General features: G+C 57.7%; 2 protein-coding genes across 13 annotated transcripts in view; one reads left to right on the plus strand and one right to left on the minus strand.

The window, feature by feature from the left end:
- The window catches only part of MRTFA (myocardin related transcription factor A), a 193,547-nt gene extending 181,303 nt beyond the window's left edge, over positions 1 to 12,244 (plus strand). For 6 of the 7 annotated variants that reach the window (XM_027592265.2, XM_027592261.2, XM_027592260.2 and 3 more), the window contains 8 exons: positions 888 to 1,063; positions 1,587 to 1,718; positions 3,264 to 3,517; positions 3,699 to 3,870; positions 5,063 to 6,061; positions 6,897 to 7,058; positions 7,400 to 7,460; positions 10,723 to 12,244. In XM_027592265.2, the coding sequence (XP_027448066.2) occupies positions 888 to 1,063; positions 1,587 to 1,718; positions 3,264 to 3,517; positions 3,699 to 3,870; positions 5,063 to 6,061; positions 6,897 to 7,058; positions 7,400 to 7,460; positions 10,723 to 11,240 (2,474 nt within the window). In that variant the 3' untranslated portion in view covers positions 11,241 to 12,244. The remainder of the gene's footprint in view (positions 1 to 887; positions 1,064 to 1,586; positions 1,719 to 3,263; positions 3,518 to 3,698; positions 3,871 to 5,062; positions 6,062 to 6,896; positions 7,059 to 7,399; positions 7,461 to 10,722) is intronic. The other variant, XM_027592262.2, reaches the window with a different exon arrangement.
- Positions 12,245 to 12,274: 30 nt separating this feature from the next.
- The window catches only part of SGSM3 (small G protein signaling modulator 3), a 46,416-nt gene continuing 32,796 nt past the window's right edge, over positions 12,275 to 25,894 (minus strand). For 4 of the 6 annotated variants that reach the window (XM_027592268.2, XM_027592270.2, XM_027592271.2 and 1 more), the window contains exons 2-22: positions 22,396 to 22,516; positions 21,836 to 21,921; positions 21,302 to 21,368; positions 18,929 to 19,137; positions 18,739 to 18,846; positions 17,737 to 17,880; positions 17,334 to 17,529; positions 16,846 to 16,991; positions 16,355 to 16,579; positions 15,906 to 15,960; positions 15,572 to 15,699; positions 15,300 to 15,455; positions 15,125 to 15,179; positions 14,897 to 14,946; positions 14,609 to 14,761; positions 14,373 to 14,443; positions 14,209 to 14,257; positions 14,046 to 14,131; positions 13,267 to 13,389; positions 13,132 to 13,192; positions 12,281 to 12,898 (exon numbers count right to left, since the gene is read on the minus strand). In XM_027592268.2, coding sequence (XP_027448069.1) covers positions 12,818 to 12,898; positions 13,132 to 13,192; positions 13,267 to 13,389; positions 14,046 to 14,131; positions 14,209 to 14,257; positions 14,373 to 14,443; positions 14,609 to 14,761; positions 14,897 to 14,946; positions 15,125 to 15,179; positions 15,300 to 15,455; positions 15,572 to 15,699; positions 15,906 to 15,960; positions 16,355 to 16,579; positions 16,846 to 16,991; positions 17,334 to 17,529; positions 17,737 to 17,880; positions 18,739 to 18,846; positions 18,929 to 19,137; positions 21,302 to 21,368; positions 21,836 to 21,921; positions 22,396 to 22,402 — 2,256 coding nt within the window. In that variant the 5' untranslated portion in view covers positions 22,403 to 22,516 and the 3' untranslated portion in view covers positions 12,281 to 12,817. Of the gene's footprint in view, positions 12,899 to 13,131; positions 13,193 to 13,266; positions 13,390 to 14,045; positions 14,132 to 14,208; positions 14,258 to 14,372; positions 14,444 to 14,608; positions 14,762 to 14,896; positions 14,947 to 15,124; positions 15,180 to 15,299; positions 15,456 to 15,571; positions 15,700 to 15,905; positions 15,961 to 16,354; positions 16,580 to 16,845; positions 16,992 to 17,333; positions 17,530 to 17,736; positions 17,881 to 18,738; positions 18,847 to 18,928; positions 19,138 to 21,301; positions 21,369 to 21,835; positions 21,922 to 22,395; positions 22,517 to 25,894 lie in introns of all 6 variants that reach the window. The other 2 variants (XM_027592273.2, XM_027592272.2) reach the window with 2 other exon arrangements.

Consider the following 25,894-nt stretch of genomic DNA (forward strand, 5'->3'; position numbering starts at 1 on the left):
TTGTTCCCTATTGGTGGTCTTCCCACCACCGTAGATTTCCCCAGGCATGCCCCACAGCTCACCTCTGCTGTGACCCGCGCCTCTGTTCCTCCCATGTGAACAGCAGACCCCGGCAGAACCTCTTCCCCCAGCACTGCTGAGCAGGTGGTTGGGATGTGAAATTTTTGAAAAATCCTACTTGTCTTTCCTTCCTTTTGTGTCCTGGGATTTCCACACTAGGGCCCTGGCGCTGCTGCTCCTCCCTCCCAGCTTGGCCCCAGCCAGGACCCTGGCCATGCGGCTGGGCAGGGCACTTGGAGCCAGCGGGATGGATTTTCTCCTGGTGGCTGCCGCTGCCCGCTCTTGGGTCTCTGGGAGTCGCAGGCCACTAATAGGAGGTCACCATACGTCTGGTCTGAGTAGGCATACCTTTCCCAGAAGCCCTTGCCTGTCCCTGCCTTTCCAGGGGGTCGAGACAGCCCAGGGAGGAGCCGCGTTCTCATGCTTTGTCCCTTTGAGCCTTCATTGCAGGGGCCACAAGCCTCTGGGGGAAGAGGAGAGTTTTGTGCCACCAGAGGATGGACATGAAGTGCCTTTAACAGCAGGGAAACATCTAGATGAGATGGAGGAGGCTGCAGGGAGGGAGCGTGGAACTTGACTCTGAGCACTGGACACAGTGTAGAGTCAAAGGCAAGGGAGCGCTTTTGAGAGCAGAGTAGCTAGCACCCTTCTGCCTTTGTGTCCGGGTCCTGATGATGAGCTTTCCTGGAGCTCTTTTGGACCCAGAAGGCAGGTCAGTTGCTGGGCTTTCTCCTGTCTGCCTCGCTGGGCTGGAGGTTGGGGCACAGGCACCTCTCACCATTTGTGGGGGATGGAGGTGGAGTCTTAACGCCGGCTTTGGCTTTCAGTGGGCCAGGTGAATTACCCGAAAGTAGCCGACAGCTCTTCCTTCGATGAGGACAGCAGTGACGCCTTATCCCCTGAGCAGCCTGCCAGCCATGAATCCCAGGGCTCGGTGCCGTCACCCTTGGAAGCCCGAGTCAGTGAGCCACTGCCTAGTGCCACCTCTGTATCCCCCACTCAGGTGAGCTTGTTCCTCCGGATGCTTTCCCCACTCCCCAAGGTCCCCACACTTGCTGGAGCTGTCCAGAGTGAGGTCTCACCTGGGCCAGGGGGGACAGGGAAGCCAAGGGTGTTGCCTTGCTAGGTCCCGAGCTGGCTGCTTGAGCCCCAGAGATGTCGGTGGTGGGCCCCATTTCAGCTGCCTTGGCCAGCCCGCTGTCCTGAGCTGGGGCTGCCTCCCAGTGGGATCCCTGAGGCCCCCTGGCCAGTCCCTGCGCCCATGCAGACCCGCCTGCTTCCCCCTCATTCAGTTAGTGACCTGCTCACTGCCCTCTGTGGCTCCGTGTTCCAGTTCCCTCCACCCTGCCTCTCGGGGAGTGCACGCGCACACACCCCCCCACACACACACCCACACACACACCCACACACCCTCCCCCCCCCCCCCGCCCCCCGCAGTGCTGGTGCTGGAGGAGGTGCCCCCTCTGGGCAGGGAAGGGCTGAGACGCACCACCACCTCATATGGCCATGCCCCCCTCCTCTCTCAGGTTGTGTCTCAACTCCCATTGGGCCCGGATTCTGGAGAAACACTTTTCCTGGCCGAGCAGCCTCCTCTGCCTCCCAGCCTCACCAACGGAACCACAGCTCCAGTGGCCAAGCCCACCCCGACGCTCATTAAGGTACAGGTCCCCAGCCAACTGCCCTCCCTCCCCTTCCCAGGCTCCTCTGAGCCCTGCTGTGATTTCGTCCCAGTGCGGGGAGTGGGGTGCATATCTCTTCCTCCTGGTCAGGGGCCAGCAGAGTTCCTCCTCTCTTTGTGGGCGCTGGCTGTCACACCCACAAGCACCGCTTGCTGAGTGCAGTGGGCCGAGGTCTGGAGGGCTCTTCCTGGCTCTTACTCCACCCTCTCCCATGAAAACACTCAACACAACCCCATGAGGCAGTCATAGTCTATTCTGTGAGTGACAGAACTGAAAAGTGAAGTGATGGGCTCGAGGTCACACATGGGCTGTTTGGGACATTTTCTTTTTTTTAAGGTTTTATTTTGAGTAATCTCTACACCAAACATGGAGCTTGAACTTTGAACTCCCAAGATCAAGACTGAGCCAGCCAGGTGCCCCTGGGCAGTTTTTATTCTCCTCCAAGGCCTGACCTAACATGTCTGAGGGGCAGGGCTTACTACCAGCCCGTGAGATGCCCATCTTTGTGTGGGGGACACTGTTTTGGGCACTGAGGTGAATTACGTGTAGCAGCATCAAGAGAGCCAGTGCCCGCCCCGCCTCCTCACGCCCCCAGAGCCTCCTGTCTCCAGGGTCTTGGGGACTTAGCCCCCGACCGCCTGCCCACTGCCGCCTCCACACCTGTGGCCCTGCTCCTGCTGGGAGGTTTCCCTTCCTTCCTGTCCCACCTGCTTCTTGGTCTCATCCTTTTGTCTAATCGTCTCCTCCCCCCCCAGCCCCAGCCATCCCGGTTCCCCTTCCCTTGCTGGAGCCAAGCCCTCGGTGTGCCTCTGGCTGCTACCTGTGTGTGTATGGGCGGGGAGGCGCTCCATGGTGCCCTCCTGCGTGGCACCCCCGCCGCCAGGCCTTCCTGTGGGTACCATCTCTGTGGGGCCGTGAGGCCCTGCTGCTGGCAGGGAAGTTCAAGTTTTGTGGCTTCCCTGTCCCAGAGGAGGCAGTGAGCCACTCCTCCTGGGGTCCCAGTGCCCAGGCCCTTCCTTCGTCGGGGCACCTCTCTTGGCCTCTGTGGTATGTTCCTGGCTGGCCACAGATATCAGAGTGTTTTCCCCCAAAATCCTTCCTCAAATCTCCTCGTCACACAACTGGTGCCATTCTTTGACCACTACACGTTTGAAGGATAGTTTAAATATATCCGTGTACCCTTCCTCTTTTCCGTAATGCCTCAGCCTTTGCGGGCTGGCTCCCCAAGCCCCCCCACGCACTGACCGCAGGCCTGTGTGGAGGGCAGGTACTCCCATCAGCCAGCTGTCATGTCCACTCTTTGCTCCAGGTCATGGTCACATCTGCATTCCGCTGATCTTTCTCTCCAGGCTAGAGGCTCTCTTGAGTAAGCGGGGCTGCGCACAGTCATGCCTGCCCCCCTGGGCGCATGTGGGCACTGACGGGGCCCCCTCTAGTGGAGGAGCGTGGAACTGGGTGGGGGGGGCTCCTGAGAAGCCCAACACTGCCCCCTGATGGCGCCCCCCCCATCTGCTGTGCCCTCAGCAAAGCCAACCCAAGTCTGCCAGTGAGAAGTCACAGCGCAGTAAGAAAGCCAAGGAGCTGAAGCCAAAGGTGAAGAAGCTCAAGTATCACCAGTACATCCCCCCGGACCAGAAGCAGGACAAGGGGGCACCTCCCATGGACTCCTCCTATGCCAAGATCCTGCAGCAGCAGCAGCTCTTCCTCCAGCTCCAGATCCTCAACCAGCAGCAGCAGCAGCACTATAACTACCAGACCATCCTGCCTGCCCCGCCGAAGTAGGAGCCCGCCGCCCTGCCCATCCCACCCAGAGGCGCCCTGCCTGGCCAGTGCCAGGCCTGGCTGGGTGAACCCCAGACCTTTAAGGACCCTTTGGTCTGAGTCCTCCTGCCCCACACCCATCTCTGCCCCAAGGGTGATGCTGGCCAGGTGCTCATGTCTACCTTTTCTTCTCCTCAGGCCCGCAGGTGAGGCCCCGGGAAGCGGTGGGGCCCCCCCGACACGCAGCCTCTCCACTACCAGTAGTGGCTCCAGCTCCGGTGCTCCTGGGCCCAGTGGGCTGGTGCGTCAGAACAGCACCCCTCTGACTGGCAAGCCAGGAGCCCTGCCTGCCAACCTGGATGACATGAAGGTAGGTGGGCGCCCCCTTCCCACTGGAGCCACTGCCGGCTCCACCTCCTGCGGGAGGCTGGCCTGGTGTTCATCTGTAGGGAGAGCTGCCAGCTCGAGCCCCACAGCCTTGGAAGGCAGAGCTGAGCTCCAGACTCTGGTCTCCTCCAGCAGAGGCCCCTGGAACCTGCTGCAAGGCTTGCGTGGCCCTGGTCATCCATGGCATCTGCCTTGTCATCCTAGTCATTACCATTAACTACAGCAGCCAGCGTCTGTCTGGGGCTGTGGGGCCTACCGACCCCTTTATACAACTTGTCTTCTTTGGCCTTTGCTGTGCAGCATGAGACACACAGAGTATCACCCCTGCTTAAAGACAAGCAGGCGGAGGTGCTGAGGGCAGAGGGGCTTGCCTGAAGTCTCAGAGCTGGCTGGTGGTAGAGTCAGGATTCAAACTTGGGGCTGTTCACTTCAGCTCCCCAATCTTTTCCACTTTGTCTGCTAATGCTCCCACTGAATTTGCTGCATCTGCTTGGGAAAAGAATGGCCCGTGCCTGGGGCACAGATCCTGCTCATGTCCTGGGGTCTTGGAAGGTGGGTCATGTCCAGGGCCTGGTCTGTTTCTTCTGCCCCAATCAGAAGATGGAACAGACCAAATTCTCCCTGGAGAGTTTGTGCTCAGGAGCAGACCGGCCCCTCCTGAGTCAGGATCTGACCCCAGCAAGACGCAGCCCTTGTGTGGGTAGCTGGGTACAGTCTTCAGAGTCCATCAGACCTGTGTTTAACGTCTAGCTCTCCTGCTCACTAGTGGTGATCTTGAAGTTACTTTACTTTTGTGAGCTCAATTTTCTCATCTATAAAATCAGTCCAGTTGATTCAATTAAGTATTTAAGTCATTGAGCACCAGGGCCCATGCTGGGGCTGGGGACAGCTGAGAACATCTCATGCCCAGACAGGAGGGAAAAGAGCATTTTAACCAGGCCCCTTGTGTGGCGAGGATGGGGGAAGGGAGGAGGCCGGGCTCCCGGCACACACGTCCCACCCTCCAGGGCTGTGGGAAGGTCAGGGGCTCGTGGATCTCAAGGACCAGTGGGATCCAGATGGTTGAAGCCTAACGAACAAAGATCTCATCCTTCCCACCTCCCTGACTGCCCTCTTGCCTAGACCCAGTTCTCTCTGCTGTCCTGGCCCACCCCTGACTCTCTGCCCCCTTGCAGGTGGCAGAGCTGAAGCAGGAGCTAAAGCTGCGGTCACTGCCCGTCTCAGGCACCAAGACAGACCTGATCGAGCGTCTGCGTGCATACCAAGAACAAGTCAGCCCTGCCCCAGGAGCCCCCAAGGGCCCTGCTGCCCCCTCCATCCTGCCCAAGGCTGGGGAGGTGGTGGTCGCCTTCCCAGCTGCCCGGCTAAGCACAGGGCCTGCCCTGGTGGCAGCAGGCCTGGCCCCAGCTGAGGTGGTGGTGGCCACGGTGACCAGTAACGGAGTGGTGAAATTTGGCAGCACGGGCTCTACACCCCCCGTGTCTCCCACCCCCTCAGAGCGTTCACTGCTCAGCACGGGCGATGAGAATTCCACACCTGGGGACACCTTTGGCGAGATGGTGACATCGCCACTGACCCAGCTCACCCTGCAGGCCTCGCCATTACAGATTCTTGTGAAGGAGGAGGGCCCCCGGGCCGGATCCTGCTGCCTGAGCCCTGGGGTACGGGCCGAGCTCGAGGGGCGTGACAAGGACCAGATGCTGCAGGAAAAGGACAAGCAAATCGAAGAGCTGACCCGCATGCTGCGCCAGAAACAGCAGCTCGTGGAGTGGCTGAGGTTGCAGCTGGAGCAAGAGAAGCGGGCCCAGCAGCCGGCCCCGGCCCCCCTCGGCACCCCAGTCAAGCAGGAAAACAGCTTCTCTAGCTGCCAGCTGAGCCGGCAGCCCCCGGATCCTGCTCACCCCTTCAGCCCCAGCCTGGCGGCCCCCACTGCCCACCACGCAGACACTCGTCCCCTGGTGCCCCCAGCCGTGGTAGTGAAGCAGGAAGCCACGCTGCCGGAGCCTGAGCCAGTCCCCGCTCCCCAGCTGCTTCTGGGCCCTCAGGGCCCCAGCCTCATCAAAGGGGTCACGCCTCCCACCCTCATCACTGACTCCACAGGGACCCATCTTGTCCTCACCGTGACCAATAAGAATGCAGACGGCCCCAGCCTGGCCAGCGGGAGCCCCGAGCAGGTACCTGGGTGTGGGAGTGGCTGGGGCCGCAGGAGAGCGTGAGGAAACTAAGGGTGACAGTCCCGTTTACCAGACACCCCCACGGCTGGGCAGGTTGTGCTCGCTTCCTTTAAATTTCCACTCAATCCTCTGAAACGAGGGATGGCCATCCCCATGTCACCATGGGGAGGTACTAGGACTTGGGAAGATTAAGGGAGCTGCCAAAGACGCCACAGCTCTGAGGGCAGAGCCGTCAGGGACCGCCCGTCTCTGTACCCGGGCGGAGGGCCCCCCTGAGCAGCCTGCACCCAGGCTTGCCTCTGCTCCGTGGGGGTGGGACAGGCCCCGGTGAGGGTCGGGGAAGCCCCCTACCTGGGAGAGGCAGCTGTGCCCCCCACCCCCAAACCGTCATTGGCAGCTGGCTCCCTGCTGGTGCCACCCTCACAGCCCAGACCTCCAGCCAGCCTGGTCCACAGGTGAGGCTGCTTTAGGCTTTGTGTGACCTCTCAGCCCTGCAGAGCTTGGGGCTGGAGGAGGGGACAGTGGACAGTGACAGGAACTGGGCCCCTCAGGATGGGAGGCCAGGGCCCCTGAGCAGCCTCCAGCAGAAAGGGAAGAGACGGGAATCAGCCCAGAGCCCCACCCTCTGCAGTGTCAGAGGTCAGGCAGGGCCTCCCCCATCCCCTATCCCTTCTTCCCCAATGGCTTCTGTGCAAGCTTCCTAAAAGCCAATGCAGCAGCAGGTTGTCCTGTGTCCCAGAAGGTAGGTTCCTCCTGCCTTGCCTTCCTGGAATGTGCTGGGCCCCGGGCCTGCTTCCCTCATCCCAACCACCGGTTCTCTTACCATTCTGTCCAGCCCTTGTCCCAGCCTGGTTCTCCAGCCCCTGGCCCACCAGCCCAGATGGACCTAGAGCACCCATCACAGCCCCTCTTTGGGACCCCTACTTCTATGCTGAAGAAGGAGCCGCCTGGCTATGAGGAAGCCGTGAGCCAGCAGCCCAGACAGCAGGTGAAGAAGGTAGACCGGGGCCCGGCCAGGGTGGGCGTTTGCCTAGGTGCTGGGCTGGACTCCCACAGTCCCCCCGACCAAGCCAACTGGAAGATAGGGGCAGAGGAGGCCTTGCAGGGCCAGCGAGGTGGGGGGGTGTTGTGTGGATGGAGGGGGCATTATGGGCAGACTGGCCAGAGCCTGGCCAGACAGAGGAGTGAGCTCTGGGAGCCTGAGCCCAGGCCGGTGGGCTCTGCAGGTCTGGCTGCCAACTCAAGGGTGGAAGGAAGGGGCTCTGCCCTGAGCTAGGCTGGAGGCCGCCTCCTGCTCTAGATTTTCATTCCCCCACCCCCCTGTTATTTGTCCTACAGGAGAATGGTTCCTCCAGCCAGCAGATGGATGACCTGTTTGACATTCTTATTCAGAGTGGAGGTAAAGCCCGGACTCCTGAGCTGACCTCCCCCCCCCCCCCGCCAGCCTCCTTCTTGCCCCATAGGTTGTGTTCAGCCCTGGGGCGCTTGCTTGACTGATTTTTGTTTCGTTATGGAACACTTAAGGGGCTGACAGGCCTTGTAGTTTGGATGTAGCAACAGCGGAGACATATACCGTCTCCAGGGCTTGGACAAGGACACCGGTCAGGGGTGCAGCACCGGTCTGGGTAAAGCAGTGATTGCTTTACCCAGCACCCATTGCATGGTGGGCACTGTCACTGTGGCCTGGGGTGCAGTGATGAACGAAACAGAGATGTTCACCTTTGCAGTGTCTAGTGTGAGGAGATGAATGAATAGTAGACAGGTAGATTGTATCATGTGGGAGGAGTAAATATTATGGAAAGCTGGGGAGGGTCTCAAGTGTGTAGGGGCATTTGGGTTGACCTTGTTGGGCTCCCTGGGGGGCACCTGTGGGGCCAGATGTGCTGGAGGGGCGGTGTGGGCACAGGAGGGAGAGGAGTCGCAGATCGGGGCAGATCATGAGGCCTCATGGGTGCATGGTGGAAGGGCTCAGACTCTGGGTGAAGTTGAGTGGAGGGTTGTTCCAGCTGGAAGGGCAGGAGCTGGGAGGCCGCTGTGGGAGTCCAGGGGGCCCGGGCCAGCCTGTAGCAGGGAGGCGGAGAAGGACCCGAGTCTCGGTGTATTTTAGAGAGCCAGTCGATTACCTGATGGATTGGGCATGTGATGTGGCGAGACAATAGGACGACAGCCATGGATGTTCCCAAGGGTTCGGCCTGAGTGACCCGGATGCAGCTGCAAGACTGCCAGGGGGAGCCCCAGGGGGTGCGTTGGGGATGCGTTGGGGATGCGTTCGTGCAGCCTCAGGCTGGTATGTCCTGAGACAGCCAAGCAGGGGCATCACGTGAAGGCAGGCAGGGGATTGTTGGCATCTAGATGGACATTTGGAGATTGGGTGAGCAGAGAGGAGGATGAGGCATAGTCCAGGGGCATAAGCAGATGATGCTCAGCAGTGGGCAGAGAGTGGGAGGGTGCCCTCAAGACCATGAAGTCCTAAAGTCCAGGGCTGTCACTGGGCGGCCAGGGGAGACAGTGACCAAGATCTGGTCACGAGATTAGCACTGTGACTGGCCACTGGTGACCTCAGCCAGGGTGCTGCAGTGGGACCCTGGGCAAGGGCCCCGGGGCTGTAGGAGTCAGCAAGTCCGGATAGCTCTCTGCAGAGGGTTTCCTGCAAAGCGAGCAAGGAGCCAGCCTGTTTGCACGCTGGTGGCGGAGGTCCCTGGGTGCGGGGGGGGGCTCAGCGTCAGGTAGGAGCCGGGGCATTTCCCTGATGGCAGCAGCCGAGAAGGCAGGGTGTGTGGAAGTTCTCTGAGCGCTTTACTGATGGTGATAGGGAGAGGGTTAGCAAGATGGTACAGGTTAAGTGACAGCTCAGCCGTGGAATCGTACACTTTAAAAATGGTGACTTTTATGGGCACCTGGCTGGCTCAGTCCATGGAACATGTGACTCTTGATCTTGGGGTTGTGAGTTCGAACCCCATGTAGGGTGTAGGGATCATTTATTTTTTTTAAAGATTTTAAGTAAATAAAATGGATTTTATCTCAAAAAGAAACCCCGCAGAGTGTAAGAGCTGATGTTACCGTCAAGGTCAGATTCTGACCTTAGCGAGGCTCTGCGTATTCTGAGTCTGGGATCTGAGGCACATTTCTAAGAAGCACAGGGGGCACTGAGGCTACTGGGCTGGGCAGTGTTCGTGGGCTGTTGGAGAGGCTGGTCTGGAGCCCGGGGGAGAGGCCTGGTGCAGATTTGGGGAGTTCGTGGTGTCCAGACAGGACCCCAAACTGGGAGGGCTTAGGCTTCCTGGAAAAGGAGATGATGCCAGAAGCAGAGAGGGAGCAGGCCAGGCCTTGAGCGCTAGCAGTGAAGACATGGCAGAGAAAGGGAGCTGGGGGGTGCTGTCTGTCTGCCCCCCCGAGGAACACAGAACTGGGCACAGATGCCCCGGGAAGGCATTTGAATGGGGGTGGGCATCTGGGGAGACCAAGCTTGGTGAGATGGGCAGGCGTGTCAGGCTGGGAGAGCAGGAGTGCCAGGGAGCAAGCCTGGTTGGTTTCTGCATATATTTTTTTTTTATTGTGGTTAAATACACATAAAATTTGCCATTCTGGTAATTTTAAAATGTATAAACTCGGTAGCATTAAATACATTCAGTGTTGTGCAGCCATCACCACCATCCGTCTGTGGAATGTTTCCGTCATCCTGGACTGACACTTGGGTCCTGGTAGGCAGGAACTCCCTCCCCCAGCCCCAGGGAACCTCTGTTTTTCTCTCTGCTCTGCATTTGCCTGCTCTAGGGACCTCATGCCAGTGGAATCCTCTAGTACCTGTCCTTTGGTTTCTGGCTTACTTCACATAGCACAGTGCCCTCAAGGTTCATCCGTGTTGTAGCCGGTCATCAGAGTTTCCTGCCTTTTTATGGCCACGTGAGATCCCACTGTAGGGACAGAGTACCTTGTGCCTATCTGCTCACCCACGAGGGACACTTGAGCGGTGTCCTGCTTGGGCTGTCGTACGTAATGGTGCTGTGAGCGCTGACGCACTCGCATGTGCTGGGATCCCTGCACGTCTTCCACAGCGGCTGCACCGTGTTTGTTCCCACCAGCCATGCACAAGGGCTCCCATCTCTCTACAGCCTCACCGACACTTACTACTAGCCATCCTACTGAGTGTGAGGTGGTGTTCCTTTGTGAGTTTGATTTGCACTTCCCTAAATACTAATGAGGTTGAGCATCTTCTCTTGTCCTTATGGGTCATTTGCAGATCTTTTATAGGAGAAACGGTGGAGTCCTTTGCCCTTTTTCCCTGTTGGGTTTTGTTAAGTTGGAGCTCTTTAGTCTGGACGTGAACCATCAGATCCAAGGTGTGCGGACATTTCCTCCCACTCTGTGGGTTGTCTTTGCTCTTGATGGTGTCCTTTGGTGCACAAAACTTAAAAATTTTTATACGATACAGTTAATGTATTTTTATTTTTGTTGTCTGTGTTTTTGGTGCAACCGAGAAATCATTACTGAATCCAGTGAAGATTTGCCCGTCTTCCTCTAAGGGTTCTGTGGTTTCAGCTCCCAAATTGAGGTCTCTGACCTATTTGGAGTTAACTTTTTGTATGTGGTGTAAAGTAGGGCCAGCCTCAGGTCCTTTTCAGGCCTGGTTCCTGACATCCATTCACTTTGTTGTTCGCCAGAAATCTCAGCAGATTTCAAGGAGCCACCACCTTCCCTGCCAGAGAAAGAGAAGCCCCCCTCGATGGCAACTTGCGGGTCACCCCTGGCCACGCCATCTCCGCCCTCTGCTGAGCTCCCCCAGGCACCGCCGCCTCCCTCGGGCTCTCCCGTCCTCCCTGGGCGCCTAGAGGACTTCCTGGAGAGCAGCACAGGACTGCCCCTGCTGACAGGCGGGCACGAGGGGCCAGAACCCCTGTCCCTCATCGATGACCTCCACAGCCAGATGCTGAGCAGCTCTGCCATCCTGGACCACCCCCCCTCACCCATGGACACCTCGGAATTGCACTTTGCCCCTGAGCCCAGCAGTGTGGGCCTGGACCTGGCTGATGGCCACCTGGACAGCATGGACTGGCTGGAGCTGTCATCGGGCGGCCCCGTGCTCAGCCTGGCCCCGCTCGGCACCACCGCGCCCAGCCTCTTCTCCACGGACTTCCTCGACGGTCATGACTTGCAACTCCACTGGGATTCCTGCTTGTAGCTCTCGGGCTGCAGGGATGGGACGGGAGGGGCTGGAAGCTGGGGAGCCTCGGGAACTCCTGGGAGCTCCGCGCGCTCGGCCTGATCCCGCCTCCGTGTGGTCCTGAGTCCTGACAATCACAGGCTCTGCTTTCCCCTCCCTGGGAGGCTGGAGCAGGCCATGTCGCCACCTGGCTCAGGCTCACCAAGGAGAGGAGCCGCCCAGGAGCAGCTTTGGTCTCAGCCTAGAGTTCAGGAGGCCTGGACGGGCCAGGGCCGTTCTATTGACCTCCTTTTGTGAGGTCGGAGGTGTAGTCTGGCTGCAGTTTGCTCAGGCAGGCGAGGCCTGGGGCGGATCTCCTCCTTCTCTCCTCCCCCCACCCCCCACCCCCCACCCCCCACGAGGGAAGAAACTAGCTGGGCCTCTACCTCCCCGTTCCCCGTGATGCCAACCCCAGGGTCCCAGGCTTCCTGGGAGAGGAGCCCCTTGCCATTTTAGTGTCTTGGTGTTGTGTAACCTTTAGTGGCTGGTGGCAAACGGTTTCTGTACAGGTGTATATCTCTATATTCTATATCGCCATACATATGTATACATCTATTTTGGGGGCTGGGAGGTGGATTAGCGCTCCTTCCCATCCTGTGCACACTATAGAAGGGCCTGGAGACCACCGCTCCTGGGGTTGGGTGCAGCTCACCTCAGCCCCATCACGCGTGTTTGACATGTAGACACCCTGCCACAGCCTGTGCCCTGCTCCGTACTAGTGCCACGAGGGCAGAGGTGCTTCCCGGCCCCCCCCCCCCCCGCCCCCCACATTCCGTCCCACTGCCTCACTGCAGCCGTGGTGGCCCTGGGACAGGAGAGGGTGTCAGCCCTCAAGCTGTAGCCGCCTCTTGCCCTGGGGCCCAGCCTCCCTTCTGGCCTGTCACTCTCGTTAACAGGGAATTAGGGATGGAGTCACCAAACCAGTGCTGGGACAGAGGTCGGGAAGCTGTGTGGACTTTTTAAAATAAAAACAAAAACACTGATTTTGGTCCATTTTTGTTCAGTCCATGGAAGAGGCGGGTGGTAGGGCTGGGTCCTAGGCTTCCTAGACCATCCAGAAAGGACAGAACCTTGGACATACAGCTCTATGGCCCCGGCTGGACAGAAGACGGGAGGTGCTTTCCCAAGGACACGATTTATTGACAAGCCAAAGAGCCTGTGGCCGCCCCCCTCCCCTTCCTGAGCACGAACGGACAGAACAGAGATGGTGCTCCACCTCCTCACGAGGTTTTGGTTGGTACAAACTGCAATTGGGGCCCCGGCAGAGCACTCCCCTAGGCACGGGGAGAAGCCGGCTCGGCCCCACCTGCTGCTTCTGCCGCCCACTGTTCTCTAGTGACATCCCGGGCATTCCAGGTGGTGTCCCCGTTCACCGTGCCATGGGGCCTGGCCAGAGCTCCAGTGTCGCTTTCCCTTGACACCCCCGCCCCAGCTTGGGATGGGCCCGGGCCACCTCCGACCCCATCCCCAAGCAGGCCCGAGCCTGGCCAGGACTGTGCTCTTCTTGCTTGAGGAAGGGGCTGCTCGGTAGTCAGCAGGTCGGGGGAGGCCGAGCATCACCCGTCTATGTCCCAGCTGAACAGGTGGTGCTTCACTAGCATGTCCTGAACACCCTCCTTCAGCGGCTTCTTCTCCTCCTGCACAGGGGGGACAGCCTCTGTCGGGGGCAGCACAGCGGGGGGGGGCGGTGCAGGATCACACGGCAAGGAAGCCCGAGGTGGCAGGGGCCAGAGCAGCTCGTGGGCTGCGTGATGCCGACACTCGGGGTCCCCACAGGCCCTGCCTGAGCCACCCACGAGGTGTCTGGGGTGGCCTGCCCCACCAGCGGGAAGGCGGGCCGCAGGGCCGAGAGCCAAGCCCAACCACGCACCTCTCTCTTCACAGGAAGTTCCCAGTCCTGGGAGAGGCTGAAGGCGAAGCAGCAGAGGACGCTGGAGGTGAGGAAGGGAGCGGTCAACTCTGCCCACACCGACCCCACCCCGGGGCCACTGGGCAGGGGACTCACCGGAGCTCACATTTGATCTGGACCCAGCCAGGGCTGCGCAGGAAGGACCAGGGCTGGTACCACTTCTCCACAGTAGGCAGGCTGGAGCAGAGCACCTCGAGCCACAGGTGCAAGACCTGCTCGCTGGGGACAGGTGGGAAAGAGTGGGCTGCCCCACCCCCAGCGCCTCTCACCCCACTTGGTGACCGCACCTTCGCTCTCCGCCAGTGTCTGCACAGCGGCCTAGCTCCGGCTCCTCCCCACCGGGAGGCACTTGGGCCCACTGTCCCCACGGCCCCAGCTCTTTCCTCTCTGTGTCTGAGACTCGGCTACCACCTGCTGCAGCCAGGGGCCTTAGCCCTGCTGGTCAGTCCAGGAGGGGAAGCCCACAGCCATGTTAGGAGCTAGTCTCCTGGAGGCTGTCCCCTCCACTGGGTGGCAAATGCAGAAAGCAGACTCACGCTGGCCCGGGTCTGGGCCTCACAGATGCCCAAGCTCCCTTCGAGCCGGCGCCCCCTCCCTAGTTGGTTGTGGTGGCATCATTCCTGGTGACCCCCCTCACCCAGCACCTTGCTAAAATCTCTGCCTCACAAAACCCGCGAGTGCCTTCCCCAGCCCACAGAACGACGGCTGGTCTTGTACTGGAGGAAGGCTTTTGGGAGTCACCCTTGCCGCCTTGTCTGTCCAGGTCCCAGGCCCAGAAGGCTCAGCTCACGGGCACCCCGCTGCCCCACAGAGCCACAGCCCAGGCTACCACCCATCTGGACTGTCACTGGCCCACAGTGGGCAGAGATACTCACTTGAGCCCCACACAGATGAGGGACCGGAGCTTGACGTCCATTTGTGCGTGTGCAGCATCGTGGGTCACGTTCACGGACTGCACAGCCTGGAAGGGCCCAGTTGTCACTCGGGGGGCTCCAGCTGCCAACCCAGGAGGCCTGCCCCACCCCCCACCCCACTTACCCGGTAGAGCAGCTCCTCCGGGGTCAGGACTTTGCCATCCTCGTCCAACCTGAGGGAGGGATCAAAGCTGCCGGTGCTGCCCTAGTAAGCGCGGCTCGGGCTGTGCCCCCCTCCCCCACGGGGACAGCCAGCAGGACCCGGGGCATGGGGTTGGCGCCTGTTACCTGTACGTCTTACACAGCACCAGGCGCGAATACACGGAGTCAAAGTCTCTCTCTACCTCCCGGCCTGCTGCCTGGGGGTCAAGGTGAGTGTAAGGGACGACGGAAGGTACCGGGCCAAAGCCACGGGGTCCAACTGAGCGCATGCTGTCACCCCGTGAGCTCCTGCGTCGGCTCTGCAGGGCCCAGAAGCTCAAGGAAAAGGATGGTGGGGGACGTGGGTCCAGCCATTGACTTACCTCCTCGATAAACAACCATGGGTGGCAGGCACCCCCGAGCAGGGAGGGCTTCTTCAGCCCATGTTCAAACAGGGCCTTGAGAGCCGGGCAGAGGGTCCCTCGAACGAGGTCCGTGACCCCCTCCGTCACAGCGTCGTCCCCCGCGATGGAGTACTGATGGTGGGGGACAGTCTGAGAGGGGCCGGCCGCGCCCTCCCCGCCCCCACAGCCACTGCCACAAGCCAGCAGATGCGGAGGGCAGGCGGCGGCGGCTCCCAGGGGCAGCCGTGCCTTGTGCTCCCCCCTTACCTCTTTACTCCGTTCGTCCAGGACTTCCACAAACTTGGCTGGAAACCAGCCTGTGGGAGAAGCAGGGCCCCGTGAGGAGCGGGGGCGGGGGCCGGCGTCCCCACACCTCCCGCCGGTAAGGGCGTAAGGCCGGTGTGTTGGCAGCCTTGCCGGCTGAGCAGGCCCAGCTCCCGAGGCCAGAGGGCTCCCGGGCTCCCGGCCCGCCCCTCCGCCGGACGGAGGCCTCACCTCTCAGGCCGTTCAGCTCCCCGACCCAGCAGTGCTCGTCCTTCTGGGAGATGATCTGCACGGTCCGCCGGCGGAGAGGAGGAAGCAGAGCTTTGGCTGCCCAGGCCCTGTGCCTGCGGCCGGGCGGGTGGGGAGGGGGGACCGCCCAGGGGTGCCTGATCCGAGCCCCACGCACCGTGATGATGTCGTTCCTGCGGAAGCCCAGCTCATCGTCGTCATGCCGCTCGAAGTCCAGCAGGGCCTTGGCCCGGCGCCGGTGGCCTCGTGAGCACGCCACGTAGTTCTCGTGGTCCCGCTGGTGGCTCTCCATGCTGTAGTCCGGGCTCAGCTCCTGCCCAAGGGGCAGAAAGGCCCGCTCAAGGGGGGGGAGGTGCCTCCTGGCCAGGGCTTTGGCACCTCACGACGAGGCTGGGGAGCCAGGGCCCCCAGATTGAGCCCACAACTCACCACGCTACAGTTTTTGGGGTCTGTACACTGGAAATGGCGTGCGACGCGCAGGATGGCTTCCCGGAGGTCAGCTACCAGTTCTGTCTGCTTGATGTTCTTGGCCTTGAGCGCCTCCAGGTCGTCCTCCCCTAGGAGCCCCAGAAAACTATGGCAGCCACGGCCCCCTCCAGTCCCCCAGGAAGCTGAGGGTCCATGCCGGGGTCTGAGGACGGACTCCCCCCCGCCCCACCCCCCGCCCCGCCAGCCAGGGCAGGGAGCGCTGTGAGCCAGGACCCCCTGGCAGGGAAGGGGCCACTGAACCCAGCCCGGCACCGGCTGCCACAGCAGTTCTCACCAAAGAGCAGGGAGGTGATGCCAGACTTCCTCCGCTGGGTCCTGCGACGCACGACCTGCAGGCAGGGAGCGGGTCAGTGGCGGCCAGTGGGGGGGGTGGCGGGCGCCCCAGCACTGGAGGAAGCTAAGGGAGCTCCTCCTGGGGCCAGCGTCTCATGCCAACTCCTCTGAAATGTCCTCTGCGGCCGGCTCTGAGCATCGGAAATGTGGTGGGTTCAAAGCCGGGTGTGTCCTACACCCACACAGGGCAGGTCACAGCAGAGATGAACAGAAGGCCGGGGCAGCGGGTCCTCGCACAGCTGTGGTCTGACTGGGCCGGGGGCCAGGCCAGGGAGGGGGCAGCGGAGCAAGGAAGGGCTGGAGGGTTCCCCGCAGCCCCTCTCACTTTGGGCTTCCTCGGGGAGCCCCCACCCTCTGGGTGAGGTGGGGACTCCTCCCTCATGGGCCCACCTGCGAGAGGTTGGTGGTGGCACTGGTCCCCAGGAGCTGGCCCTGGTCTGCAATGAGGTAGGCCAGGTGCTTGCGGCGCTGCGTCTCCACAGCCACGTCCGTGAGGGAGCCGGCCAGCCGCATGGCCTCCCCCAGCAGCAGCTCCGCGTCAGCGATCTGTGAAGGTATGTCTGACAGCGTGTTGAAGATGGAGGCCGAATTCTCGGACTGGATCAGCTCCTCCTCCTGGGCCATGCGAGGCAAGGAGTAGGGGGAGGGGGCATCACTGCCAAACGCCAGGCCTGCAAGCGGACCCTGATCACCGTCCTCGGGCACCTGTGGCCTCCCTGGATGAGCAAGCCGAGCACAAGGAGTCCCGGGCCCCAGGGGGCCCCACCCCACCATGGGCCTCTGAGGAGGGGCCGGTGGTCAGGCCACACGATGCTGAAGGCGGAACCCCACGGCAGCCCCCCCAGGGGAGGGGACCCAGGTGGGACAGGGCCCCAGCAGACCTTGAGCCGCAGCATGCCCAGCGTGGTCTGGAACAGCACCAGGGAGCCCTCGTAGAAAAACAGGTCCCAGAGGCGCAGCAGCAGCTTGATGTGCACCACGCTGGCGAAGGCCGTGAGGAACCAGTGCAGCGTGATGAGGGACAGCTCTGCAGATACAGACCGGAGCCTTTGGGGCCAGAACTAGGGACAGCCAGCATGGCGCAGCCTGAAAGAGGGGGCCTGGGGAGAAGGGGGAGTGTCGCTCCCAAAGAGCAGCAAGTGGCCTCGCCTGCTCCAGGAGGAGGGAGGAGACAGGCCGTCAGGGAACATCAGGGGAACAGGAGCACCACCAAGACTGCGTGTGCTGCTGATTCAGGGCTTGGCCCCTTCCTCCCAACACAGCTGCCCTGGCCCCTGCTGGGTCCAGAGGCCTCAGACCTGCAGCATCTGAGCCGGAGTCGCAGGACCTCCCTGACCCCAAAGAAGAGGGTGGGTGCTGGCCCCCTCACCAATGTCATGCTCCTGGAGCAGCTTGTCCAAGCGGGGCAGGTACTGGACGATGAGGTGGCGCAGGACCCGCTGGTCTGTCTGGACGCCCAGCAGAGTGGTGCTGAAGTAGGAGGCAGGGAGCAGGTCCTCGATGATGGCGCACATCATCCAGAAAGCATCCTCCTCCTCTAGGAACAGCAGGAGGCAGGCAGCCACCTGGCCAGGGCAAAGGGACAGGGGGCCAGTACCCAGGTCTCCATGTGAATTAGAAGAGGCACCCCCCCCACCCCCCGCAGGTCACCTCATAGACCGCATGCTCTCCTCAGGGGTGGAACCAACATATGTGGCAGGCCCAGCCCTCCGGGGGGGTTCCCACCCCTCGCCCCGCCCCCCATCCTACTGCCCCTTCTGGGCTGTGCTCACCATGCCTGTGCCCTGGCAGTAGCCAATCTCTGGGTAGAGCCAGGCCAGGGCGCGGAGAACCCTGCGCAGGCGGGGCACCCCGACGCTGCCCACGTTGGCGAAGCAGGCGTTGCTGGGCATGGTGCGGAGCAGGTCCTTCTCAATCTGCCAGCAGCCCACCCACAACAAGCCCCCGTGAGACACAGCCGCAGGCCTGGAGGCCCACACCACCCTCCACGCTGGTGACACCTGAGGCACCCCTGGGAGGGAAGCTGGGGGGCCCCTGTGTGGGACAAACCCCAGGCAGGTGTTTCACCCAGGAATGAGTATTCCTAATGCTCTGGGTCAAAGTTTACCCTCCTTCCTTCAGGACTAGAGCTCAGCTGCTTTGTAGCTGATTCCATCTGATTCACCAGGGAATTTAGAAAAATAAAATTACAGATCCCAGAGCCTCAAGCCAGAGCTACAGAATTTAGAATCTCTGGAATGAGGCCTGGAAATCTGTATTTAAAATCTCCAGGTAGGGCGCCTGGGTGGCTCAGTCGTTAAGCGTCTGCCTTTGGCTCAGGTCATGATCCCAGGGTCCTGGGATCGAGTCCCACATCGGGCTCCCTGCTCAGCGGGAAGCCTGCTTCTCCCTCTCCCACTCCCCCTGCTTGTGTTCCCTCTCTCGCTGTGTCTCTCTCTGTCAAATAAATAAATAAAATCTTTAAAAAATAAATAAATAAATAAATAAAAATAAAATCTCCAGGTAACGTGCTCCCCCAGGTTTGGTGATCCTTTTGACAATTGTCCCTGCTGCCTACAGAGGACCCAGGGAGCGCAGGCTTATTCCAGACATGTGTCTGTGAGTGTAAGGGCTACCACACGGCTACCTGCTCTCCCGGGCCACCCCTGCCAAGGAGAGACCAACAAGGGCGGCTTCCTGTAACCCAGGCAGCTCACTGCCCTCCTGCAGGCCCACACACGGTTTCTGACCAGAAAGTGCTTTCTGAAGGGCCCCCAGTGCTGGCCCAGCCTCACCTGTTTGGCAGCAATGGTCTCATCGTTGGAGCTGTTCTTCACCACCTCTCGGTAGGACAGCTCAGAATTCCTCTTCTTCTGCAGGGCCCCGGAGAGCCGCATCCACAGCTGCAGGAGGGAGCCGCCATGAGCTTTCAGTGGGACCCGAACCCTCCCCCTCTGCGCTGCGGCCCCTCCCTCGCAGCCTCACCTGTGGCCTCATGCTGTGTGGGATGCCGGCCAGCACCAGGGAGCGAAGCTTCTCCGAGCGGGGCAGAGAGACAGCAACCTTGTCCCAGGTGAGATCCCCCACGTCGTGGTTATGGGTGAACTCCAGGTGGGCCTGCCACCGCAGCCTCTGTGGAGGGTCCTCCAACAGAGACACACCTGGCAGCCTGCTGCAGCTGGGGTTGGCACCGTCTGCCACGAGAGAGCCGGGAGACGCAGTGGTCAGCGGGGGCAGGCGTGGCCTTTAGGCCCGGTGCCCAGATCTCACCACTGAAATACAGAGCCACCTCTGCAACAGCTTCCCCTGGCTCCAGCCGCACATCCCGCAGACATACCAACGAGCAAACGCAAGCTCTTGAGTTTCTGCCCCAAACCTGCCCCTGCCCAGTCCCTCCCAGGTCCACAGACCCACCTCCGCTCTCCAGAGACTCAGAAGGCCCTCTGGCTCCCCCTCCATCTGTCCCCCACGTTCAGCCCCCAGGCAAGCCCTGCTGGCAGGTCCCACCACTCTTACCACCTCCCACTGCGGCCCTTGACCAAGCCATCAGCTCCCACCGGGGTCACCGTACAGCCGTCTCACTCGCTTGTCTGCACCCCTGCCCCTCAAAGGCATCCACCCAGCAGTAGCAGGGCCCCATCTCAGACACGAGTCAGACCACGTCACTCGGCTCACTCCGCCAAGAAGCCTGACAAGGCTCCATGACCGCGCCCTCTCAGCCGGGCTCCTCCACCCTTGTCACCTACTGCTCTCCTACTGCTCCCTCGGCTCCAGCTACTCCTCACCAAATCCCCTCCCCGCTCAGGGCCTCGGCCTGGATTACTCCCTTCCGCCAGCTGTGCTCACTGCCTCGCTTCCTCCTAGTCTCCATCCAAACGTCTCCCCTGTGAGAGGCCTTCCCCTTTGGTCACCTTGCACACAGTCCACCTCCCCTCTTCTCCACAGCTCCAAATTTTTTCATAGCTCTTCTTGCTCCCGGCGTATATTTGTTTGTTCATAGCCTGGTAATTCCAGAAGGCCAAGACCACTTTCAGGTTTGCTCAAGGCACTGGGGATGCAGCAGTGGAGAGCGCAAAACCCACAGACAGCCCCTGAGATGCTGGCGTGAACTCCGACAGTGCTCTTGTGACCACCAGGCAACCTCAGGGCACATGAGCCTCACACAGATCGTCCCCTGACTCATGCGAAAGCCATGTCCGCAGCCTCAGCTTTGCAAAACTTCACCTTTGGTGAATTTACATGCAGTAAAATGCACAAATTTTAAGTGTACAGTTTGGTGAGTATCAGTAAATAAATGTCTAAATGTCATCCCCATCAAGACAGAATATTTCGGAGCACCTGGGTGGCTCAGTTGGTTAAGCGACTGCCTTCGGCTCACGTCACGATCCTGGAGTCCCGGGATCGAGTCCCACCTCGGGCTCCCTGCTCAGCGGGGAGTCTGCTTCTCCCTCTGACCACCCCCATGCTCTCCTTCTCTCTCATAATCTCTCTCTCTCAAATAAATAAAATCTTAAAAAAAAAAAGGATAGAGAACATTCCCATTATGCTAGAAAGTTCCCTCTGTTCCTCACAGGCCCAGCTTTTTAACTTCCAAGTATCTGCCTACAAACCAGGGAGCAAGGAAAACTTACATCAGAACTGGAATATGAGTGACCTGAAGAGGGCCAGTTTCAGCCCATTAAAATCTTCTAGTCATAGTTACATCCTGGTGACAGGGTGTCCTGGGTTCGGGCAGACAGCTTTCCCAACAGCCCACTTGGAAACCAGCAGGTGTATTTGGAGTAGAAAACAATGGAAATGGCCTGGAGGCCCACTTACAGAAGAGTGGTTATAAAGTATTATGATCAATCCCTTATAAAGGCATATTATGCAGCCACTGATAAATATGCTTTTAAAGAGGTCTTAACTGACAGAAGAAATGCTCATGGTAAATAATGTTAAGAGACATAAGAGCAATATAAAAATATATAGATAACATGTTAGTTATGAAAAATACACACACACACATACACACAGAGCCAGGAAAAGAACAAGCTGAAATGTCAGCAATTATCTTTAGGTTGTGGGATTATGGATTAATTTGTTTTAATCTTTATACTTCTCTGCATTTTTCGACTTCACTACAATAAAATTATTGCTATTATTGTCATATGAAGATCACTAAAATTAACCTAAATTTTAAAGAAATCAGAGGTTTCTGTATACTGAGAACTGCCTCTGAGGGTGATACTGTTACGTCAGTTCAGGAGCAGGTGAAACCCCCCGAGCCCAGGTCACAGCGGCACAATGGAGAGTTGCTGGAGCTGGAGTCCTCCCCACAGACAGCAGCAAGATTACACACCAGGGGCTCCAGCTTACCTTCCTTGTCCACGCGGAAACCAAACTCATCGTAGCAGAACTCTGGTTGTTCCGCTGACTCTTCCTTCTAGAACCAGGATTAGGAAAAGTCAGTTGTGTGGCCACCAATCTGGGACCACAGATTCTGGAAGATGCCACCCACATTGCTGCCTGCTGGAATTCCAATGGCCTTCAAGACTCAGATCAAAGGCCACCCCCCTTCCTTGAAGCTTCTGTGGTCATCCCTCAGCCAAAGCGGCCACCGCCTTCGCGAACTGGCCCAGCATTTTCCTTGTTCTCCTCAGAGGTCAAAGATAATAAGATCAAGGCAAGAAACAGATTTTATGCATTTCTGTGTCTTGATAATACTGAGCACACAGTGCCGAATACTTTTCCTCCAACCTCATGACTAATTCCCAGAGGACGTGGAGCTAAGATGCCAACTCTGATGGTGGCTTCTGAGCCCAAGTGAACACAGTGGGGTGGCTACCCACCCCCAGGAAGTCTAAAGCAGTGGGTTCCCTTTGGCGCCAAAGTCTGGGCACAAAGCTGTACCTGCGTGTACTTGGCCAAGATCTCCTGGGGCCACATGCTCGGAGTCAGGGCTGAGAAGGGGCCACTGGCAGAAGGTATGTGGTTTCCTAAAATCAAGGAGGACCAGGAATAGGAAATTAAGAAAATGCAGAGCATTCAGGGGCAGAATTCAAGGTGGGACATCTCCCACTCCCCCCCCAAAAAGGGCCTCAGCAGAAAAGGGACTGCACCATTGAAAGTGGGATGGATGGGGGAGGGGAAGAGACCTAAAAACGAGCAACTTTCTGGAGGAAGGAGAAGAAAAAAAGCACGTTACAAAACATAACCAAATCTCGTCTCCTTGCTTCTTCCCCCATCCAGTGTGAGGATTTGCAGGCTGGAGGGAGGGAGTCACAGAACCTGCAGATCTGAGCCATGAAAAGTTGTGGTAACCCTGGATTCCCGGTAGGAGGACCTCCTCCTTTCTCACACTCTTATCCTCAAAGGTCTGCCCTGCTTCCACTCCACGGGATGGGAGGGTGAGACCCTCCCCTCTTTCAGACAGCCTTTCACCCATTTCCAGCCCAGGGCCTGCCTCCCACCTGACATTGTGTGGAGAGGCGGGGCAAGTCTTCTGCAAATCCACACTTAGAAGGCTTCCTAGCCTATTATTTTACAGCTGGAAAGGCTCCTCAGGCTTCATCTGGTCCAGAAACATCTGCCCTGGTAGGAGAGCGGAGGGGAAAGTCATTATAACGCAGCCCCTCTCCTGGGAGTAGTGTGATTTTGCTGGCCAAGGGGCAGTGAGAAGGAAGAGCCACACTTGAAAGAAACGCCTCCTAGTCTGAACATTTCGTCTGGGAGAGGATACATGAAACACTCTGGAGAAGCTACAAAACTGATGTTAACAGCTCTGTAAGCCAAGGGGGTGCCCACTCAGTTCTATTATTAAAGGAGAGAATCGTACATACAGGCTTCCTGATGCCCTAGGCTCAGGCAAATGCTTCTTTAAAAGGAAAAAAAAACGGCCAAACCTCCGTAAATAGGTTTCCCTGAGCTAGAATCTTTGAGGAGCCATTTAGCAGAATACAACTTAGCCTCTGAGTCAATATCTCGAATTCCCCTCAACACTGACATTTTCCCCTTCACCAAACCATCCGCTCTACCACATTCTCCACTAGCCTTATAGCTGGGAAACCAGGAGGTCACAATCTAAGCCAGATCTCTCCTGTTGCCACTGAAATTCCTGCCTCCCTCCCTTTTTTTGTCCTCTCAAAAAATGAGGACTCAACAAAAAGACAAAATGGGCAAAAGATCTGCATATACATTTCTCCAAAGAGATATAAATGGCCAATGAGCAGGTAAAAAGATTATTCATCAGGGAAATGCAAACTGAAACCTCAATGAGGTACCATTTCACGCCCACTAAGATGGCCATAATCAAAAAGACCGTAAGTGTGGACAAGGACATGGAGAAAGTAGAACCCTTATATTGCTGGTGGTGTGTGAAATATAAAATGGAGAAGCTGCTGTTGAGAACAGTCTGGCAGTTTGTCAAAAAGGTAAACATGGGAGTTCCCATATGACCCAGTAATTCCACTCCTGTAGTTACTCACCCAAGAGGAACGAAAGCATGTCCATCCACCCAGAAACTTATACACGACGTTCATAGCAGCGTTATTCATTTTAGCCAAAAAGGAGAAACAAGCCAACTGATGAGTGGATATACAAAATGTCTGGACCATCCATACAGTGGAACGTTATTCAGCCATAAACAGGAGCGAAGTACTGATACATGTGGCTCTATCAATGGACCCTGAGAACGTTATGCTCAGTGAAAGACGCCACCCACAAGAGGGTGAATACTGTATGATTCCATTTAAGTGAAATGTCCAAAAGAGGCAAATCCATGGGTAGAAAGTAGGCTAGTGGCTGCCAAGAGTTGGGGGAGATGGGACTGCAGAGTGACCATTAATAGGGTTTCCATTTGGGGGAGATGAAAAATGTTCTAGAATGGGATGGTGGTGATAGTTGCACAACAGTATGAAATACTAAAACCACTGAACTGCACACTTTAAATAAAAATGGTGAATTTTATAGCATGTGAATTATGGCTATAATTTAAAAAGGAAAAAGCCATCAATTGGGGTGTCCTCTAACTCTCTAACTTCTCATTTCTAACCTGTTCCTAGTAGATCTAGAAAGAATCTGTTACTACCTGAGCTTCAACAGAAATGCAGTTTTTGGAGCAGTTTCCTCAGCTTTTTCTGAATAGTTGGAAATTCCAACTATGGAATGAAAGGCTTAGACTCCGTGAAAGAAACAAGAGGTGGCTGAAATATTTTAGGACAAGCTGCCTTCCAGTTTTTGAAATCATGTTCCTCCAGATCCGGACCTAAAGAAAGGTCTTCTCCTGCCATTTTTTAGGGGGTTTCTGCTGTTCTGGCCCACAGCAGTGCCTCACCTCCACGCCCTCTGCCACAGAATTCTGGTAGACCAGAAGAGTCAGGTGACTGACAAGGAAGCAAAAAAGGAAAATCAAAGGGAGCTTTGGGAAAACATCACCCTATGGACCCTTAACCTGAGCATAGGTTCATAGTGGGCACATGAAAAAAAAATCCCCGTTCTCTTTAAAGACACATTTGCAAATTTGGGGGCAAAAGAGTCATCTTGTAGCTCATAAGGGCAGCTCAGCTGGTCACCAACCTCCACTCCTGCCTCAGACACAGCCCAACCATGCCATATTTGGCCTAAATGCCCATCAGGGAGGCCCTGCTGCCCAACTGGGAGAGCTGCTCCCTCCTGCTTCCAGACAAGAACCACTGAGAGCCAGATGGCAGGATCCACTTCCCTAACAGGTCGGCCATCCTAGGCTTGTCCGTTCTGAGTAAGGATAATAATGAAAACAGAATGTCTTCCTGGCACCTGGGTGGCTCAGTGGTTAAGTGTCTGACTCTTGATTTCGGCACAAGGTCATGATGTCAGGGTCGTGGGATTGAGCCCCGCGTGGGGCTCTGTGCTCAGTGGGAAGTCTGCTTGAGGATTCTCTCCCTCTGCCCCTTCCCCTACTTGCACGCGTGCATGCGCTCTCTAATAAATAAATCTTAAAAAAACAAAAACAGAATGTCTTCCTTCAGTATAACAGATATGTAGGGCCAGGTTTGAATGGAAATTTCATGCTGGATGGAGCAATACCTATTTTTACATTAAAGGGAATGAACTAGAAGTTTTAAAATCACGTCATCATTCAATTCTTATAACACATTTTGAAGTAGATACTTCTATTCATTATACAGAAGAAAATAAGCCTAGAAAAGACCCATGTATAGTTTTCCAAATAGACTCCAACAACGTACCCTCCTCCAAAACCATGCTACCTCCCCATCCTGCCTGGTGAACTGATGTCACACAGCCAACAGTTGGATCATCACCAGTGTCCTCATCACTGACGCCACAGAGGGAGTGATCTGGCTGTTTCTCCCGGAGGGACAGAGTGTGAAGGAGGCAGGCGTTGCTGGCAGCGGAGGAAATGAGCTGTCTCTGGCAGTGGAGAACTGAGGGGACCAAGGAGACAATTCTCATCTTAGCTTGCCTCCCGCTCAGACTCACTCAACGAACGTTCACAGAGTGCCACCACAGTCCAGGCACGGTTCTGAGGGCTGAGATGCAACAGTGAAAACTCAGAAGTCCCAGGTGTTACATTAGAGAATCAGACAACAAGCATAAAAACAGCTGAGTCAGATCACGATAACTACAGTACTATAAGAAAAATAAAGAAGATAAAAGTATAGAGAGTACAGAAGAGAGGGTTATGTGTAATAAAGTGGTCAGGAAAAGCCCTCTGAAGGTAAGGTGGCATCTGAAGCAAAGACCAAAACAGAAGGAAGTGAGCAATTGAGTCACGTGGCTATCTGAGGGAAAAGGGATCCAGGCAGAAGGAATAGCGAGTGCAAAGCCTTTGAGGCAGGAACATATCTGGAAGGCTGGAACAGCAGCAAGGTGGCCGGTGGATTGGGAACAGGGACAGCGAGAGCAAACTCGGGGGGCAGACGCCGCAGGAGTCACGGCGGGCCTGGTCGTTGTGTGCAGACTTTGGATCTT

The sequence above is a fragment of the Zalophus californianus genome, chromosome 9 (assembly GCF_009762305.2).
Source record: "Zalophus californianus isolate mZalCal1 chromosome 9, mZalCal1.pri.v2, whole genome shotgun sequence".
Taxonomy (NCBI): Eukaryota; Metazoa; Chordata; class Mammalia; order Carnivora; family Otariidae; genus Zalophus; species Zalophus californianus.